Source organism: Corvus hawaiiensis, chromosome 14, assembly GCF_020740725.1.
Source record: "Corvus hawaiiensis isolate bCorHaw1 chromosome 14, bCorHaw1.pri.cur, whole genome shotgun sequence".
Taxonomy (NCBI): domain Eukaryota; kingdom Metazoa; phylum Chordata; class Aves; order Passeriformes; family Corvidae; genus Corvus; species Corvus hawaiiensis.
Window position 1 is genome coordinate 12,021,825 of NC_063226.1, and position 18,426 is coordinate 12,040,250.

At 51.6% G+C, this 18,426-nt stretch overlaps 2 protein-coding genes across 5 annotated transcripts in view; one reads left to right on the forward strand and one right to left on the reverse strand.

Moving 5' to 3' along the window:
- Positions 1-5,944, reverse strand: part of TMEM255A (transmembrane protein 255A) — a 25,813-nt gene extending 19,869 nt beyond the window's left edge. Inside the window, exons 1-2 of one of the 2 annotated variants that reach the window (XM_048318533.1) lie at positions 5,823-5,944; positions 1,536-1,678 (exon numbers count right to left, since the gene is read on the reverse strand). In XM_048318533.1, coding sequence (XP_048174490.1) covers positions 1,536-1,678; positions 5,823-5,880 — 201 coding nt within the window. In that variant the 5' untranslated portion in view covers positions 5,881-5,944. The remainder of the gene's footprint in view (positions 1-1,535; positions 1,679-5,822) is intronic. The other variant, XM_048318532.1, reaches the window with a different exon arrangement.
- Positions 5,434-18,129, forward strand: ATP1B4 (ATPase Na+/K+ transporting family member beta 4). Of its 3 annotated transcripts, none has more exons than XM_048318535.1 (9): positions 5,434-5,486; positions 8,449-8,506; positions 11,176-11,338; positions 14,004-14,132; positions 14,974-15,078; positions 15,329-15,525; positions 16,165-16,221; positions 16,892-16,987; positions 17,518-18,129. In XM_048318535.1, the coding sequence occupies exons 2-9, from the start codon at positions 8,450-8,452 to the stop codon at positions 17,677-17,679; spliced, it is 966 nt and encodes a 321-aa protein (XP_048174492.1). In that variant the 5' UTR covers positions 5,434-5,486; position 8,449; the 3' UTR covers positions 17,680-18,129. The 3 variants fall into 3 exon arrangements, with proteins under 3 accessions (XP_048174492.1, XP_048174491.1, XP_048174493.1); XM_048318534.1 differs by lacking the exon at positions 5,434-5,486 and adding an exon at positions 8,076-8,181; XM_048318536.1 differs by lacking the exon at positions 5,434-5,486 and adding an exon at positions 8,237-8,255.
- The last annotated feature ends 297 nt before the right edge of the window (positions 18,130-18,426 follow it).

Here is an 18,426-nt window from a genome sequence, read left to right on the forward strand (position 1 = left end):
GAAACATCAGCTATTTTAAGCACCTTCTGAAGCATCCAGCAGCACACTGAAATGTTTTCCTGTGCTGCGAGACAAGTGAGGTCATCACACATTTCTACAGAGCAGATTAATTAACCTAGATGGGGAATTTGGTGACAAACACAAATCGCCTGGGTGCCTCTGAATAAAGTAGCTTAATGCCCTTCCCAAGTCCAGGAATTCATTAATTCCTTGAGTAGACTAAGTCTTAAAAAAGCATAAGTGATGCTGACGTTCCCGGACCATAAATAGCTTGGGAGATGTCAAGAGGATGTGAACAGCAGACTCTGCCCATTTGCATCAGTCTGCAGGACCTGCTCTGAAGCACGAGGTTCAATTCAGGCTGGCACAGTGCAGGGTAAGTGTGGAGAGTCCGAAGCCAGCCTGTCACCTTTCTCAACACCTTCCTTCTATACTTCTCTTTAAAAAAGATCAGGCCTAAATGCAGGAGATACTAGGACAAGCCAGAAAACCTAAACCAAAGAGTCCCAACAATGTTCCACACTCTAATGGCTGTAAAGGGGCTTTCTTCAGCCATAGAAGAACTTGGGCACAGAAAAGTATAAAGCTCCCTGAGATCAGCAACACATGGCAAATAAATCAAACAGCAATAAGGCAAGAACAAGTTTCCACCTGGTTATCTGGAATGGTTTCAAGCCTCCAAATTCAAGGCTCCAAACCAAATGTGCAGCATTCTACAGCTGTTACACCAGGAGCCTCTAGCTGGGGCTACTGGCTGCATTTACTCTACTGAGACACCCAATTTGATTGCAGTTCAGTGCTTCTTTTTCAGCATGTCTTAGACATGCACAGGAACAGAACAGGACTTGCTTTCCAGCTTGTGTTAGACCTCTGCTCATGCTGGGAGGGTCGTGATGCACTTGCCCCTCATGCTTCTATAGGAGAGTATACATCTAATGGCAGGGAGGCTGGACACCAGTGGTCTTCTCTAAATTAAACCATTTGAAGCCACAAGGTTGTTCTTTCCCATTTTCAGCTGCTGATAAAAAAAGAAGAAATGGATGTGCTCGTGGCTTTGATATACATGCTCCCCTGGCAAGCTGCCACAGCTCCTCATCCAGGGACTCCAATTTGCTAAACACTCTGCAAGTGAACTTTATGACCACAAGTTCATGTTACCAGTATTTCAAGACCTGGTCTCTCAACTGCTTTTGGCAGTATGGTCCTTCTTTGCCTTACTTCTGCCTGGGCTTAGTGTGATCTATATAAACAAAGAAATTATAAAGTTGCTTCGACTGACATAAAATCTATTTATCTGTCTTACCACTAGCTCAAAAGCATATCATTACCTAAGCTCAGAGGAAGCTGCCATTTGGATGGGATTTCTGCATGGGAATGTGCAGCAGGTGCAAAATAATAAAACAAATAAATCAAATGGTAATGAAGTAGCTGAGCAAAATATTCAGGACAAGATCACCCTTTATAACATTTTCAGCATTACAAGGGACTTTGCACGCAATACGTTTTCTAGACCTACCTAGGAGTTCTATACTTACAATAACCCCTGGGTAATAACCTCCAACAGTCACATTTTGGGTTCTTGTTGTAGCAGCTAGGCCCACCGTTAGAATTAATACTGACACAATGAGGAGAGTCACAGTTACGTAGAGGGAATTTCTTTTTCTTCTATTGAACGACCCTAAAAACACACACACACAACAGAATTTGCTGATTCCATCTGGGGAGAGTCACAGCACCACAAATTTCTCCTCCCACCACCAAAAACACCATGGTGAATTTCCTTTCTTCTGACTTGAGAATATTTTTGGGTTTGGCTGTCACTTTTCACCTTCACTAACATGCTTTATCAAGCGTTACTAGGGCATCTGAATCCAGTGTCACTTATCATTGCTCTGACGTAGATGAAGAGAGCCTTAAGAACTGCAACTCTGCAAAGCTCATTTAGATACATTGGAGTCTCCCAGCCCCTCTGGCCTGGGGCAATTGAGCTAATGAAAAATATTCACATTAGACATTTATATACTCTCTGATCTGCCTACTTACATCAAGCTAAATAACCCCACTGCATGCTGCTTGTTTTGAGGGGGGAAATTTGACTGTAATCATAAGGCATCCACAGTTTTCCATACAAATGAGATATCACCAGTAACAGCCACTTCTCCCTCTCCTGTAGTATCATCCTCTACTTTCAGCAAGGACCAGGTATTTTTAGACACTTGAATAATGAATTTGGGGATTAGTAAAACTCATCTACAGCTGCCTGATGATGAGGGTTTTTTTTTCTTTTCTATATTTATAAATCTCCAAAATGAGCATAAACATAAAAGAGTGATTCCACCAGCCAGGAGGAAAGCTGGCTGCAACACTACACTCAGCAACATCTTTAGGGGTGTGTGTGGTCTGCATGTGCTTTGCCATCTTTGTGTCACTTTGTGGAACAATCCTTTTGATCATATTTCATATATTATGTAGATACAACACAGCACCTGCAAGAATGGCTGGTAGGATAATGGACTATAGGGACCCCTGCCACACTCCCTGTGGGCTGCTGGGGCCACTGTGAATCCCATTCCCACAGCCTGGGGCTCTCCAACAGGACCTGGGAGCAGGTAAGGATATTCTCACCTCAGAGGCTCCCAGCACTTCTCTGGGTGTTTCAGAGAAGGGCAGGAACATGTCCCAAGGGCAAGGAGGAGCTTTTATCTTTGCTGAGTGTACTCCCTAAAGCAAACCACCTTGGGAATCCCCAATTGTTCAGGGGCTCCCTGGCAGCCTATGCACAGCGAGATAAAACACCTGCAGAAAGGCCATGAGGGAAGACTTGGCCAAGCCAAAAAACAACCTCCTTGTCCAAGTTCTCCAGAAAGAGGAGCACACCAGACCCTGCTGGGCAGCTTTCTGTCCCAAAGATGCACGCCCCAGGTGCCCAGAGGCCCTTCTGTAGGGTCTGTGTATATATGCGGAGCAGATAAAGAGAACCTTTCACCCCAATAGCTACACTGATGCAGCCATACCAACTGACACACGCTGCTACAAAGATCCCCCTTCCTCCACATGGACAGCTCTCCACAGGGAAAAGCACAGCAGCTCCCCACTGCTCCTCCACACCCACTCCAGCCTGACCCAGAAGCTGTGCTGCTGGCAGGAGTGCTCCCTCTCCATGCTCTGGGCTGGCACAGCTGCCATGGGCATGGGGCTGGATTTCACCCACAGCAACCAGATAAGCTTGAAATCACAGACAAGGGCTAAACTTGGGGCTTAAATGCCCAACAGAAGGAGATCATAAAATCACAGAAGGGTAAGGTTGAAAAGACCACTGGAGGTCATCTAGTCCAACCTCCCTGCCCTACATGAAGGGCAAGAGAGGTTTATTAAAAAAAGCACTATCCTTTCTGACTGACTTTCTGTCTCTGGAAGGAAAGCTCTTCACCCACAAACCTTCTGCTCATGTTCCAGAGCTCAGGTCTGACTGCACCACTGGGACATTACTGGCCCTAAGAGCAACAAGCCTGACAATTGGTTAGTCCTCAGCTGGAAAAAATAGCTAGAGAGTTGCTAATTAAAAAAAAAAAATTAAATAACTGATAGAGAACCCCAAGATTCAGGCTGGATATTTTACCAGTGATCCTCAGTCTTTCAAGCCATGTTTTACAGGCTGGAGATAAAGGTACCTGACTGTTTGCTGCAGGTCGCATTTGGGGTTATTCTCCTAAACCTACCAAATAAGTTAACAATATAATATCTAGTCTTCTAAATCATTCAAAAATCATTAAGATATTAAGCCATTCTGTATGTGTTGCCTCACAAATACTATCATTGTATAACCATTTAAATGCAAGTGTCCCATAAATGTCTTAAAAAATCCATAGCAGTGGGACCAAAACTGGATAAAATTTGCCACTTCTTACATAGTTTAGTTCTGAAACGAGAGAAAGGATGAATCCATCTTGCTTCCACGGAATTACCAAACTTCCAATTACTGCTACAGTTTGGCTGGCAAATGAGCAGAGGGTAAATAAGCCCAGCCATGTGCTCCTTACACAGCTCCCAGTGTGCACGGTCAGGCTGTGGGGGTGCAGATGTTTGCAGGGCATGGCGGGGTGGGTGCTGTGGGCACACGAGGATAGCACTTACACACCCAAACCAGGGCTCCTGCACTGCCATCACAAATGCTGCAAAAAGTTACAATGAAGACCACTCTAAAGAAAGCATCTTGAAACACCATTGATAGATGCTGTATTTGTTTCAGCACCATCATGATTTTCACTCTTAATTTCTATGTTGTTTCCCAGTTCAGGACTGGCACACATCAACATTCAATAGAAAAGAGAAACAAGGTTTAGACTGGAAAATTTCTCAAAGCTTTTCAATATTTGTCATAAGATTAAAAAAAAAATTAGTAGTTTTTATTTCAAGTACTGACAAAACCAGCCATAATCTTCTAACTTGATATTGAAGAGAGATGTGAAACTGAAGAGATAATGTGACTACCTTCACTTCAGCTCTGTATTGGGATATTAATTACATTTTTTCCTTCTCTGAAAACACTTTGCAATGCATGTAGAGAAAATGTGGTTTTGTACTTCTGTAAGGATGACTGCAGCTGCTTCAGCATACATGGACTCATACCCAGTATCTTTGTAATAGCTGCTGAAGGGCTGCTCTGACAAAATTCACTCCCTCAACATTAATTTCTGCTGAAAGTATTCCCCATCAGATCATGTTCCTGAGCTTGGTATAGCTCTATGCACAGAAGCTGAGGTACGGCAGCTTTGCTATCTCTGCTTTTAAGAGACACTAATAGCCTTTTCTCTGTGATTTATCCCAAACAGATACCCCAAAACCTGCAGTGCTTACCACAACATAAGTAGACAAGGTGATCCAAAACACTGTGCTTAACTCTGTTAGGAAGCTGTAAAGAAATTAATGCCATCCATAGCCTGGCTATTGCTTTTGCTAAAATGGCACTCCAAACGGGCACTGGTTTTAGAATGATCATTTTTCTTTTAAGCATCAGAAACATCCTCTTGTTATAGTTGCCCTATATAAGCCACTCTAAAGACAAGGCTGTAGCAGGTTTTTCCAGATTACTTTAAAAGTTTGCAATAATGCGTATCTTTGAACTGCCCTTGATTCACTTTTTTTTTTTCCCCCGATTATTAGAAGAAAATGGACAAGATGGCACAGAAACAGGACTGACTTCTCCATCTTGTTCTTTGGGGGAAAAGCCAGAAGCAAAGACTAGGCACAGAGTAGCTCAAGGAAGAAGCCAGCTCTAACTTTTAACCCGGGAGAACCGGAGGCAGATAGCACCGAGCCTCTCTCTTCCCAGCCCCTCTCCTTTCGTCCCATTTTTCTGCTGAAAACGCGTCACCGTGCGAGCTGTGACCCCACGGCTCCGACTGCGGGCCCGGCAGCGCACGGGCGGGGGGCTGCGGGGCTCATGCCCGGCTGCGGCGGTGGAAGGGAGGGGAAATCGCGATTAAGTACGAGGGGTCCCCGACCTCACTGGGGGATGCGGGAGGGCAGAGGCCGCGCTCCTCCCCGCTCCAAAGGATGCTGCCGCCGCCGCGGGGCCGCAGCCGCCTCCGCCCGGGATGAGCCGCCCGCGGGGGTCCCGCCGCAGCGGTCCCGTGTGCTGCGGGGACACACGGCCGAACCCGCGCTCGGCCGGCGGCGGGGCGGGCGGGGAGAACGGCGGGGGCGGCCCGGCCGCCGCAGCCCCAGCGGGGTCCCCGGGACCCAGCGCCCCGCACGGCCCCGCGGCCAGCCCCGCGGCGCGTCCCCCGGGCCGGCGGGATCCCCCCCGGTCCGGCACTCACCCACGGAGTCGGGCAGGGCCACGCCGGCCGGGCGCTGCTGAGTCAGGGACTGCCGCATGCTGCCGCCGCTCCCGCCGCAGCCCGCCGGGCCACGGCGGCGGCACAGCCCCGGCACCGGCCCCGCCGCGCCTGCGCCTCCGCTCCGCTCCGCCCGCGGCTGCCCCGGCTCCGTGGGAGGGAGCGGCGATGTGCAGCTCTGTCCAAAGTGGCTGTTTGGCGCCGGGGCCATCTCGCTGGAACCAGCGCAGAGGCCTTTCCCCAAGGGGGCTTGGGGAGGGGGGGACGGAGCTCCCGCCCCGTCTCCAGAGAGGACAGAGCTACTGTCCCGCCTCTGCGAGGTCTCGGCGCACTCACCGGCAGCTCGGCCAGAGGGGTTCCCCTCCTCTCTCCCCATATTTCTCCATCCCTTTGCCTTCAGCAGCTCCCACCTTCCTCCAGTCCAGCTGCTCCAGGACATTCTGTCCTTCGCCAAAATCTCCCTGGCACCTCTCTGTTGCCCCGTTCTCCCCATTTCCCTCCTCCCTGAGGTGCAGGTGACAGTCCCGGGCAGCCACCCCGTCACGGCCACCGGCCCAGTGTTTTATTTCTCAGCGCTCTGAGATCTCCGCTCCGGTGGCAATGCCTGTTGCTGCCTGTGCCCTGTTCCATGGAGACAGCAATCTCCGTGTCCATGGCCAAGGAGCAAGAACAGGCCCTCAACCTCTGTTTTCCTCATCCTGTCTGCAAAATGGGAATAAAAGCATCTTCCCAGCAGGCTTCATAATTGCTTATAAATCACTCTAATGCTCTCGGCTGAGAGATGCTAAGTACAAATCATGTAATTATTTCAAGCATATTTTATCAAGTTAAAAGAAACTAATCCTATCTCTGCTTTTAAAACCCCACACTTCTACTGTATAAGAGCCTAATGACCAGCTTCTCCCAGGAGAAAAGGGAAAGTGTACACCGACAGCAATGCAAGAGGCAAGTTACAAATGCCCAGATCAATTAATGACAAAGAACACATCACCTCCAGAGAAAAAAACAGTTATTTACCGCGGATGAACTAGAGGAGCCCTGAGCTCACTGCCTGTGACAGAGGGGCTGACACTGGTCCCCTCCTGCTCAGTTGCCCCCACCCTGTGCTAGTGATGGAGGAGACAGGTCTCAGCTCCCTCCTCCGTCCCGTGCCAGAGCTGGGCTGTGCAGCAGCACAGGGCACATGTGCTCCCGAGGAGGTGTTGGTGCCCTACAATTGCCCATGCCATGTTAAATCCCTGTATCCCATCCCAGCTCCCGAGCTTCTGCAAGACATCCCTTGCCCCACGGCGCCAGCCTGGCCCGGTGATCCAGCTGTGGGCACAGCTGCCGGCGTGCCCTCCTGCCGGCGGGCTGGCTGCGGGCAGGCACAGGCACCGGCACCGAGCAGCAGGCGAGCGGCAGCCCCGGCCAAGTCTGAGCAGCCCGGGGCAGCTGCCAGACCTCTTCGTTTCCCGCTGCGCCCATTTATTAGCACAGCCGGTGAGCGGCTTTCAGCCATGCTCTGGAGAGGAAAGGGAGGAATGGTGCTTTGCCTGCTGGGACGGCACCGTGCAGCCCTGCGGGAGCCTGGGACAGATGTCCGTGTGCCTTCGGGCAAAGTCCCAGCCTGGGGCAAGGCAGCCTTTCCCCACCCTTGAGCAGGGTCTGGCTCTCTTGCGAAAGGAAGGGTCACTGGTCCCACTGGAAACGGGCCAAGAGAATGAGCAGGTGGATCGTGCCGCACTCCTGCTGGGACAGACGTGTAAAACGAGCCCCACTGTTCCTCGAGAGCTGCGTGGACACAGCCAGGGATGGGCAGCCCCGCACGCCGCCATCACACCGCTGGAGCTGTTCCAGCAGCAGGATTCCAGCACGCACCCCGGATGCCCCAGTGCATCATCTCGTGCCTGTAATTTACTGATGGAGGAAAATCTGACATTCCCCAGCCCCTGTCTGCAGGGTGTCACGACAAGGTGTGCCTCTGGATTTTGTCTGAAAGGCTGTGGGTAGCTCTTAAACCTGGGACAAGGAAACCGATGCTGTGAACTCCTGGCTGCTGTCTCCGTTCGAGGGGATAAATATAGACCTCCCTGCGCCTCTCACTACCCCTTTCACTGCAAAAGAGATTTTGCAACCATTAACCCTGGCCCCGCTGTGACTGACAAGCACACATTGACCGACACTTCTGGCCATCGGAAACCCCAGCGATTTGTTAATGTTTATTAACAGCTACACGGTCTCCTGGGGGAAGAGCCTGGCTTCCCCATGTAGGGCGTTGGCTGGCAGTGATGGGTTCTCAAGTATGAGGCAGGATGCAGTGAGGGTGCTGCAAAGGGCACCAGATGCCAGAGGACTCGAGGTAGGATCCTGTTGCGTTGAGCTCATCTCCTTTAGGACAGCAAGTTATTTTTTGATCCACTCCTGAACAGCAAGGTTCGGCAGGGTAGGGAGGGAAAGCAGTGTTGTTCCCCACAGTCTTGGCATAGCTGCTGTTTTAGGGGGTGCTATAGGGCTGGCGAGCTGCGCTGGGGAGGGGGCTATTGTCTGTGAGTCTCTGAGAGCCAGGATGACATGGGGCCAGTGCTGCTGTGCTAACACTCACATTTTTCTGTGTTTCCCACCCAAGAATGGACACCAGCACCAGGGGCATGGAGAACCAACTCAGGAGCCCCAACCAGAAGGTGGTGAGTGTTTTGGGGGGCTGCTAGCCTCATTCCACAAGGTGAGGTGGGAGCTGCTGCAAAGACCTGCTTTGTGGCTGATAAATTTATAACTACTTTGCTTTAGGAAATGCTGCTTTGTCCTTTAGGCAAAGCACTTTGTACAGGGAGGGGGGAAAGGGCAGTGGCAGGTCTGGCCAGTGGTGCTGGGTGGTGAGGGGGACTAAAAGGGACAGGAACACCTGGGCAGGGTGACCCTCTGTATACCTGGATTTCAGCAGGAGGAATCCAACATTGAGAGCTGACCTGGTCTGATGTGAGAATGGGGGAAAGCTCCTGGCCTCCCCCAGGACACCCACAAGTCAGCACAGAATGATTTTGCCAGAGATGAATCCCAGATTTGCTTCCCAAGCTGTCACAGCAGGCAGCGACTCAGGGCTGTCCAGTGATCCAACACATCCTTACATGGCTCTGTCTTCTCCCTGCCCCACTGCACTCCTGCCCCAGCTCATGCTGCTCCTTCTGCCCCTAGTCCAGGTGCAAGGGACTGTTCCAAGATCATCTCTGTCCTGGGCTGCAAAGATAAACCACCTGTGCTTCATTCCAGACCTGACCTAGCTCCCTAGCTGAGATACATCTGCCAGGGACCTGGTAGTGGGATCATCCCATCCTGCCCAGCTGCCCCACAGAGACCCATGGGGTGAGCTTGGGGCTTCCTCAGCCTCCCCAGGCTGACATGGAGCTCTCGTGGCCTTTCCCAGTCAGCAGGACAGGACCCTTCACCAAGTGAAGGGTCACAGAGCATAGAGCCAGGAGAGCTGGAAACTTCCCTCCTTGCAAAAGCCTCCTTCAGGGCAGAGCTGTGGAGTTCCCAGGGTGAGAGCCCGTGGTGGGGGAGGCTGTCCCCATGTCCCCCCACAGCTCTAAGCATTGGCAGCAGCTTCTGAGTGTGGGCTCTTACTGCCTGCAGTAGAAGCTTGTATGAAATCCAAGGGGCTTTCCCCAATGCAGCACTAAGCATCATTGTGGATCTGGGCAGTCCCCCCTACTCGGGCAGCCTGAGGAAATGTGTCCAGAACAGCTGCAGCTGGCTCTTTTATTTAATGGGGAGAGGGGGAAGAACACCTCCTCTTCCCCCTTTTTGTCGGTCACTTGCTCCCTCGTGAGTGTCCTGGCAGTGTAGATCCCCCACACCTCCCCTCCCATGTCCCTGCTGGTGACTCGTGCTGGGGCTGCAGTTTCCCCGCTCCAAAATCCGCTGCTTTCATCAGCCCTGTACCCTGTGTGCCCTGTACCCTGTGTACCCTGTACCTCAGACCGTGCAGGAGCTGGCTCAGGAAGGGCTCCAGCCTGGGGTGTGGGACCTGCGCCAAACACTGCCTTGGCTGTACAGGCAGCTGTGGGCATTTTCTGGCAGCAGGGCTCTGAGGCAGGAGTGCTCCCAGAAGAGCCTCACCGGGGATCTTCAGAGCCCATCAGGGCAGTCAGTGGGATGGGGATGGCTTACAACCCCCGCGGGTCTGCCTAGGCTCCCCGAGGGACACGTTCAGGCTTCGGAATCAGTGTTCTCCCCCCCCATTCTCACTGTTTTGCAGTACTTGCGTGTCTGAGCAGAGTTTAATTTCTCGGCCCCAGTTCAAAGGAGTTTCCAAGCAAGGCTTTCGCCAAGCTGTCGGCCACGGCCCCGCTCGCCCGGGGCAACCTACGGGTTGCAAATATCTTGTCTGTGGGTCCTGGCTCCAACAGGTGCCCGCGGCTGGCAGATTTCCACCACCCTCAGCGGAGACATGCAGGGACGATCCTGCAGTGCAGCTGCTGTGGATCCACACCTGGAGCAGGCACAGCAGCCTCGGGCGAGCGTGGCTCTGACCCAGCTCGGAGCGGCTGAGCCCTGCAGCAGCGTTTGCATTAAAATGCGGGGAGGTGATGAATCCATCCGGATCACAGCATCGCCTTTCTCCCCGGTGGTGCCTGGCCCAGCCCTGCCCCGAGCTGAAAGCAAGGTCAGCACCTTCTCCTACCAGCCTGTTTTTGGAGACCTGCCCGGATTCAAGGGGAATTAAGGACGGCCCCCGTGTCTCAAGTGACTCTTGCCTAGGCACAGGTACAGATAGATTTGTGTTCCTCAGTTCTGGACAAACAAGTTTTCACCCCTTGGGCAAAATACAAACTCGTGCAACCTGGGGAGATGCTTTTCCCTGGAACTCAGTGTAATTAAAAAAAGTAACAACACAGGGATTTCTTCAAAGACTAAACACTTGCTCACACGCCAAGAAAAACAAGCTGGTTGATCTCTTAAATACTGCTGCCTTCTATCATCTGTGGCAGCACAGAGAATGTGCACTTGAGCTCAGAGATGTTGCAGAACCGTGGGAACAGTCCCAGCCTTCCCAGATCACAGGTTTTCTTTGGTCATGTTCACCCAGGTGGAAAAAGATGAGTTTCTGTAAATGCCAGCACAAGGAGACAAGTACCCAGTGTGACAGCAGTGAAGTGCATGTCATGGAAAAATGGTTGCTGGGTTCTAAGCAATCTTAAGTTAGAACAGCCAAAACTACCTCTCTTTAACTCAAGAGTGATGATGGGAAAATGGAAATTTGAAACATTTCCAGATATTAAGTGCTTTTGCATTTATTTTTGGCCAATGAGAAGTTCAGCTTGCCTGTGGGGGTTGTGTTCTGTAACTCTTCCAGGAAAATAAGCATGAGGAGAAGGTCCAGGATCCTGACAGAGAGAAGGACCAGCCTAAGGCAGACATGGGAAGCAAAACCTGGGCAGACCTGGCTGGGGAGATGAAGATATTCCTGTGGAACCCAGAGGAGAGAACATGCCTGGGGAGAACAGCCAAGAGCTGGGGTAGGTCCTTGCTCAAGCTCCACTTTAGGGGATTGTTGCCTTTTCTGCTTCACAACATACTCACTTGCCTGTGAACGTCCTTGATAGCTTGGACTGACCACCCCTGCCCATTTTTTTAGTGTTGTGTTTCTAACCAGAGCAATAACTAGTGAGGAGGACAAGCAGAAAACCATGTAAAAGTTATGCTTGGTCTGGATGTTAATGTTGACTGAGAATGTGAAAGCAAAGATTCAGGCTGCCCAGATCATGTCTCGCAAAGAAGTTTAGAGCCTGAGCAAGCATGGGAGCTGCAGGTCAGTCTGCTGCAGTTGTGCACCCTTGCTGCCACCAGCAATCCTGCTCCTGCCTGTGTAAGTCAGGGGCTCCTGGGACAGTGGCTTTGGGGTCATCAGGTTGGTGGGGGAAGAGTGCCCAGGCTGCGGGGCAGGCGTTTAGTGGAGGATGCACCCCATGGGGCACAGCAGCCCTCCCTGCCTGGATGAGCTCTGGCTCTAGAAAGGGAAAGGAAGGCCTGGTTGTCACTGTCACCCTACAGCTTCCCAGGCAGTGACCAGGTGCCCACAGCAGAACCCACAGTGCTGTCAGAGCTGGTGGACTGGGATGTGCCACCTTTGGCAGTTCTGAGTGCCCTGTATTCTTTATCCACATCCATGTGGCCTTCAAAATTTATTGCTGAGTCTGGAGGCCCCAGGTGGTTGAGAGCAGCCTGTGGGGTGAGCACTGCTGCAGGCTTGGTCCAAAATCAAGGTGCCACTGCACACATGGTGCCAGCCACCTTTGCAGCTCTGTTCTGCCAGCACACAGCCCCCTTGGCAGAGTGAAAATCCCAGCCTGATCCAGAGATGCCTGCACATCCATCAGTGTAAGGCTGTGAAATACTAGGGGCTGCTGCTCGGTGTTTGCAGCCCTTGGCTGGCACTGGCAATGTGCCACAAGCCCCACAGCCCTCCCATGCCCCTGCCAAGAGCTCTGCATCTCCTGCAAAAGCCTGTGGTTACAGCTGGGAGAAACAAAGGAAGCTGCCCACCAGCACGAGAGGAGTCTGAAAACCTGTAAGCATGAGTCTGGGACAGACCTTGACATTCATGTTTGCTCTCTTGTGCCCTTTGCTGACCACAGAGGTAGACCAGTTTTTCTGCTTCTTTGCTGGATGGGAAGGCATAGACCGAAGTGTGGGAGCAGTAAGGTGACAGTCCTTAGTGATGTGGGTTTGGTTTTCTGGAGGCTCTTCCGGGTCCTGAGAAGATCCTTGTGAGAGGATTTGCTCAGTCTGGTGTGGATGTGACCCCAGCAGGCTACTGCTGGCAGTGCTAGCAGCACTGGGGCGGGTGCAGCATCCTCCTGTTCCCTGGGATCACCGTGCTCTGCTATATGACCCCCCTGCCCATGAACCTACGTGCCCGTGATGCACACACATGTGCTCACATGTCTCTACAGGGGGGCAGGAGAAGCTACTATGAAAATCAAAATTTATTTTAAAGTGAGAGCATTGGGAGATGAGTGGAGCTGAACTTTCCCACTCTCATCTCATGGGTGAGGAGGAGGGAATTTGCCCAGCCTAGGGCTGCTCCCCTGTGCTGGCTCTAAAGGTGTCCCCTGGGATGGGGGCCTCAGGGGACTTGCACTCACAAAATGCAGGGAGACAACTGGCCACAGGGTCATCACGGGAGGCCCCAGCTCCTGGGAAAGGCTGCATCCCCCTCTCTGCTGGTGACAACACTCCCTGCTGCACTGCAGGAAACATAAAAATGGAGCGGTAGCAGGAAGATGTCCCAACAAGCATCAACTTGATGCTCCAGCAGCAGCTCCAGCTCTGCTAGGCTGAGGCAAAGGCACCATCCAGCATCACTCTGGCAGGGCTGGACATTGTCCCTTCTGTGCCACCAACAGTAGTGGTGGTCCCATCTGCCCTGGCTTAGCCCTCAGTAGGACACAGTCCCACAGTGGTTCCCAGCATGGTGGCCCTGGCAGAAGCACGGCAGGAGTGCACATCTGTGTTCCCAGGGCTCCCTCCAAGCTGCCGGGACGTTTCTCCTGGGAAATATTTGGGTTAGGACTTCACTTTGCTTTCTGAGCTGCTGCATTTTATTCATAGGCTGTGGCCTCTTGAGACATCCTCAGCCATCAGCCTGGTCCAGAGGAAAAACAAACCCATTCCCTGAATGTCTGGGCTATGGAACAGACAGTGGTGCTGCAGCCCTGAGTGATGCTGCTTGCTCAGTCCCAGCCCCAGGGGACAAGAATTAGGGCAGGAGCATCACCCCACAGCCCCATCAGAAGTTTGGCTGAAGACACCGGGTACCTTTGCATGTTACCATGCCAGGAGGGAGTGGGAAGGGCAAGAGGGAATGTTGGGTCCATCTGTCAGAGAGAGCTGAGGCAGGTGGACACACAGACCTGGTCCTGACACAGCTCTGGGAAGGGCCATGCAGCAAAAGGGATACAGAACCAAACAGCAGCTACCCTGGCCCCGGAGCAGCTGACAGTCCTGCACCCAGAAACACCAGGGTCTGTGTGCAGGGCGGGGGGTGCAAGCTCCCACCTCCACCATGGACTCGGAGCTGCAGAGGACGCCGTGCTGAGCACGTCTGTGCATCCCTGTGGGACACATCCCACGGGATGTGCTCTGGTTGCCTTAACAGTGACATGCCTGTCTCTTTTGCAGGCTTGATCTTACTGTTTTACTTCATTTTCTACACGTGCCTGGCGGGAATGTTTGCCTTTTGCCTGTACGTGATGCTACTCACGCTGAGCCCCTACACGCCCAGGTTCCGGGACCGTGTGTCTCCGCCAGGTATGTACCCCAGCCAGCCTGGCCTTGGGCACCTCTGCCCATCAGTGTCCTACCAAAATGGCATGTCTAGGACCTCAGGCAAAGCCCTGCTGGAGCTGTGCACTCCTACAGTCACTCAGCCCTCCCTAACACAGGGTGTTCTCATCTCGGGGCACTGGCAGAGCTGCAGGTTCTCTGCAGAGGATCAGATGTCTTAAAAAGCCCCATGGGAAGCATTCACCCTGATGATACTAATTGTTATTCTAATTGCACTGTTTACTGTTATCATTATTCTCAAGGTAAAAATCCAAGTTTAGGCATTTCGTAGGTGATGCTGATGCATTTCAGCTGCTGGTCCTTTATACTTCATGCCTTCAAAATAAAATGCAAATCAAGAGTAGCTTTTATGCATTACTATTTGGGGGAGTTCTGGCAAGGGAATGTTCAGAAAATCCTTTCCCTATGTCAGATGCAGCATTTTCCCCATGTTTTTGTGTTGGTGGGGAACACAAGGGCCCCTTGCCCTGCTCCCTGTCTGGAACTGGCCACACAGCTGGGAACACAGGGGACCTGCAGCCACTCTATGCAACCCCAAGCCCATCACTAACCCACATCACTGAGACTCTCCATATCTCCAGTGTTTCCTGGGATGTTTTGATGTGTATGGTGTTCTCCAGGGGTGAAATGAAGGTGAGGGATCAGTAGGTTGAGGAGAGAGTTGATTTGTGAGCTGGTGCTGCCTCTCTCATGCCTATGCCTGGCCCCAAGTCCAGTTGCGGTGCACCAGCCCCTGCAACACACAGCCCAAGCCCACGGCTGGTCCACCTACATTTGCTTTATCAGGGTCTGTCTCCTTCTTCAGGAGTGATGATCAGACCGCACTTGAATGGGTTCACCATTGCCTTCAATGTCTCCCAGCCCAACACGTGGCAGCCCTACGTGGACAACATGCACCACTTCCTAGCAGGTGAGCTCTTTGTCACCCTGGGAATCATGGTGAAGTTGTTTTTATCCATGGATACATGCATGCGGTGCAGGGGTCTCCTCCTGGGCATCTCACAAGCCACATCTGGAAAGGGAGGCTCACAAGGTCATGGGAGCTTCTGTGGGAGGGAGCTTTGCCTTTCCAGATATGACTTCCTAACGTGGATGTCCTCTGAGAATTTGGATCTGTGCAGGTCTTGGGGGATTTTAACATGTCTCTTGGTCCCCACCAGCTTATGATGACAAAGTTCAGGAGGAGAAGAATATTGAGTGTGTCCCGGGACAGTACTTCATCCAAGGGGGAAATGACAGTGAGGAGAAGAAGGCCTGCCAGTTCAAGCGCTCGCTGCTGCAGAACTGCTCTGGCATCGAGGACCCAACATTTGGCTACTCTAAAGGCCAGCCCTGCATCTTGCTGAAGATGAACCGGGTACAGAGAAACCTGCTTGTTTTAATTCCTTCCTTTAGGGCATCCCAGTGTGATGAAGACCACACAGGGACTGAAACTCCTTCACTTCACAGGCCCAGGGAAAAAGGGAACTAGAATCCCCAAACCTGCTGGCCATATCTATTAGAAAACATAAAAAAGAAACACTATAAAACTTGCTCCATTTGATTTGCTGAGGCATTAGTGCTCAGAGGGTCTTCTGCCAGGCCCTTCTTCATGAGGAACTGAGCTTTAGGGGAACACCCCAGATCCCAGCTGCTTTACAATGGGAGTTTTCTTAGAATTTAATTTATTTGAAGTCTAATAGCGTGGTGGTTCAGTGCTCACTGCTGGGAAAATAAGCATGGAGGGGATGTGAACTGTGTGGGGAAGAGACTCTGGTCACTCCAGGAGTCTGGACTCTGTGTATTCTCTGTTCTGCCCCTGCTCTCAGGCAGCAAACTGGCACTCAGCCATGGGCAGGTTGCACTGTGTGGGGTGGCAGACCCTGCTGCAGGGACACATAGTTCCTGTCTTGAGCAATGTGACTGGCACCCAGAAAGGTTTAAGCCCTGGAGAAGGGAGGCAGCACGTGCTTGGCACTTAGTTTCATGCAAGCATGGATGTTTTTTGCTTTTGCAGATCATAGGCTACCGCCCTGGTGCTGGGGTCCCCGTGAGTGTGGACTGCAAAGTGCAGGTACTGCTTTCCTCTGTGCTCGGCAGCGTGGTGGGTACAAGGCCAAATGTCTCCTCCTGATGGACCTCACAGCTGGCACAATTTGTCCTCATTTTAGCCCCAAACACTCACAGGACCCAGCACTGCCCATGTGTCTGGGCACAACTGGAGGCCAGACTGCTGAGAGGGACAGAGGTCACCCGTCTCCTGCTACCCACGGTGCTCCTGCAGCCTCACGGGCACCACCCTGGGGCAGCCTGTGGAGCTGGGTGCCAGGTCCCAGCTAGAGCCTGGAGCTCAGTGGGAAGATGTAGGAACAGGGCTAACATATCCATCTCCAGTAGCTCCACAGCACCCTCAGGCCTTGGGGGCACCCTGAAAGCCAACAGCAATGGGGTGAAGGAAGGGCTCCCACTGCTCAGGCAGCTGCTGGATCACACCCTTAGAGAGCAAAGGCACAGTAGGGAATCAACAGGCAGCACACTGTAATCCTGCCCATGCCTCCATAGCTCCACTTTTCTCTAGCTGGAAGCAGGGCAGTGACTGGTCCACTGCAAACACAGCACAGCTGAGCTCAGCCGGGGGCTGGCAAGGGACATTTGCTCTGAGACAAGCTCTGAAGGGAGCTATATTTTGTGTCCATGTCCTATGTGTGTGTGCGCATGTGCCTCTGGTTTTTTTCTGATCACAGAAAGGCAACGAGAGTCACCTCAGGTCAGTGGACTTCTACCCTGGGAACGGGACGTTTGACCTCATGTATTATCCCTACTACGGCAAGTTCACCCATGTAAGTAAGGGTCTGGAATCTCTGTTATGCCTCCTTGGGAATGAGAGGGCAGGAGCTGCTGCACAGGGTCCAGATGTGCTTTCGGGCTATTTTGGGCAGATGCGGGCAGGGACAGAGGCCACGGACACTGGGATTACTGTGCTCTGTTTCTGTGTCTGACAAACTGTGTGTGTGTGTGTGAGTGTGTAACTGTGTGTGTAAGAGTGTGTGTAACTCCGTGTGTGTGTGTGAGTGTGTGTGGCTTTTAGGACAGCAAAAAGCATTTGAGAGTCCCATTGTCTGGTGTTGTCGTGGACAATGACCCCAAGAGGCAATGTGTAGTGATCCCATCTTGCTAAGGCACAGACACAGAAAGGCTCAGCTGCAGAAAGGCTCAGCTGCAGCATCCTGAGGGACCCTGATGGACATCAGGCAGACACTCTCAGATGCCTGGAACCATGACCCATTTACGAATTATTTTACTGAACATAAAAGCCCTGCATTCTTTTCTGCTCCCTCAACAATTACACTTAAATCCCCCTCCTTTCCAGGTCAACTACACCTCCCCACTGGTGGCTATGCACTTTATAGATGTGCAGAAGAATTACTTGGTCCCCATTCAGTGCAGTCTGAATGGGGAAGGAATTATCAACGACCTGAACAGTGACCGCTTCCTGGGCCGAATCATCTTCACACTCAGCATTGGGAAGTAGCTCCTGCCAACAGCGGGCACTTAGGTTAAGTCAATCAGAGGCTTTTTCCTTTTTAAAGCATCAAGCCAGCGTTTTTTTATGCTAGGAAAAACAGGCACATGGAGATTATTGTTAATTTATTTTTGTTCATAGTTAGGAAACCAATGAGATACAATGGCGTGTGGGTCCACATTATTAATCTTCTGATGTAAACATTATTAGTAAAAATTAAAAAGTTTTCCCCTGGGGAGAGACCCTGCAGAAGATTTCATTTTTGATTGAAACCTCTGGTATCCAAATGCTATTTTCATAAGGTCTTTTATGAGTGATCCCTGTGGAATGCATCTTTCCTGGCTTTAAATTTTAATTTTTAGCATAGTTTTATGTGCATTTCTCAGGCAAAAGCTAAAAAGGAGGTAGTTTATTAGCACTATTCTTGTTAAAATAATAAACAGCAAAAATTCTGGATTATGTGTGCATTAACAGAGTTGAAAAGTGAAAATGGCAGCTCTCAAAATGCTTTCTAGGATCTCCAGCCCCAGAAGTACCTTTACTGCAGTAGCTTGTTCAGCACACCCAAGATGTTGAGCAAGGGCCACATAGAAAATCATTTGCCCTTGAACCTTTCCAGCTGCTCCTTTCTAAAGTGGGAAGATTATTGCATTTCTCCCTCCCTCCTCCTCACTCCAGTACTTTTCTCTGCCCCAGGAATCCTCACCCAGTCTCTTGGACAGGGATGAGTGAGAGGAGCTCTTCTCGCCTGTCACG

Bases quoted from the DNA above. Each gene is read 5' to 3' on its own strand.
- ATP1B4 (XM_048318534.1), top strand. The intron at 11,339-14,003 runs GTAGGTCCTTGC...TCTCTTTTGCAG, and splicing joins GAGAACAGCCAAGAGCTGGG to GCTTGATCTTACTGTTTTAC. The intron at 16,222-16,891 runs GTACTGCTTTCC...TTCTGATCACAG, and splicing joins GTGTGGACTGCAAAGTGCAG to AAAGGCAACGAGAGTCACCT.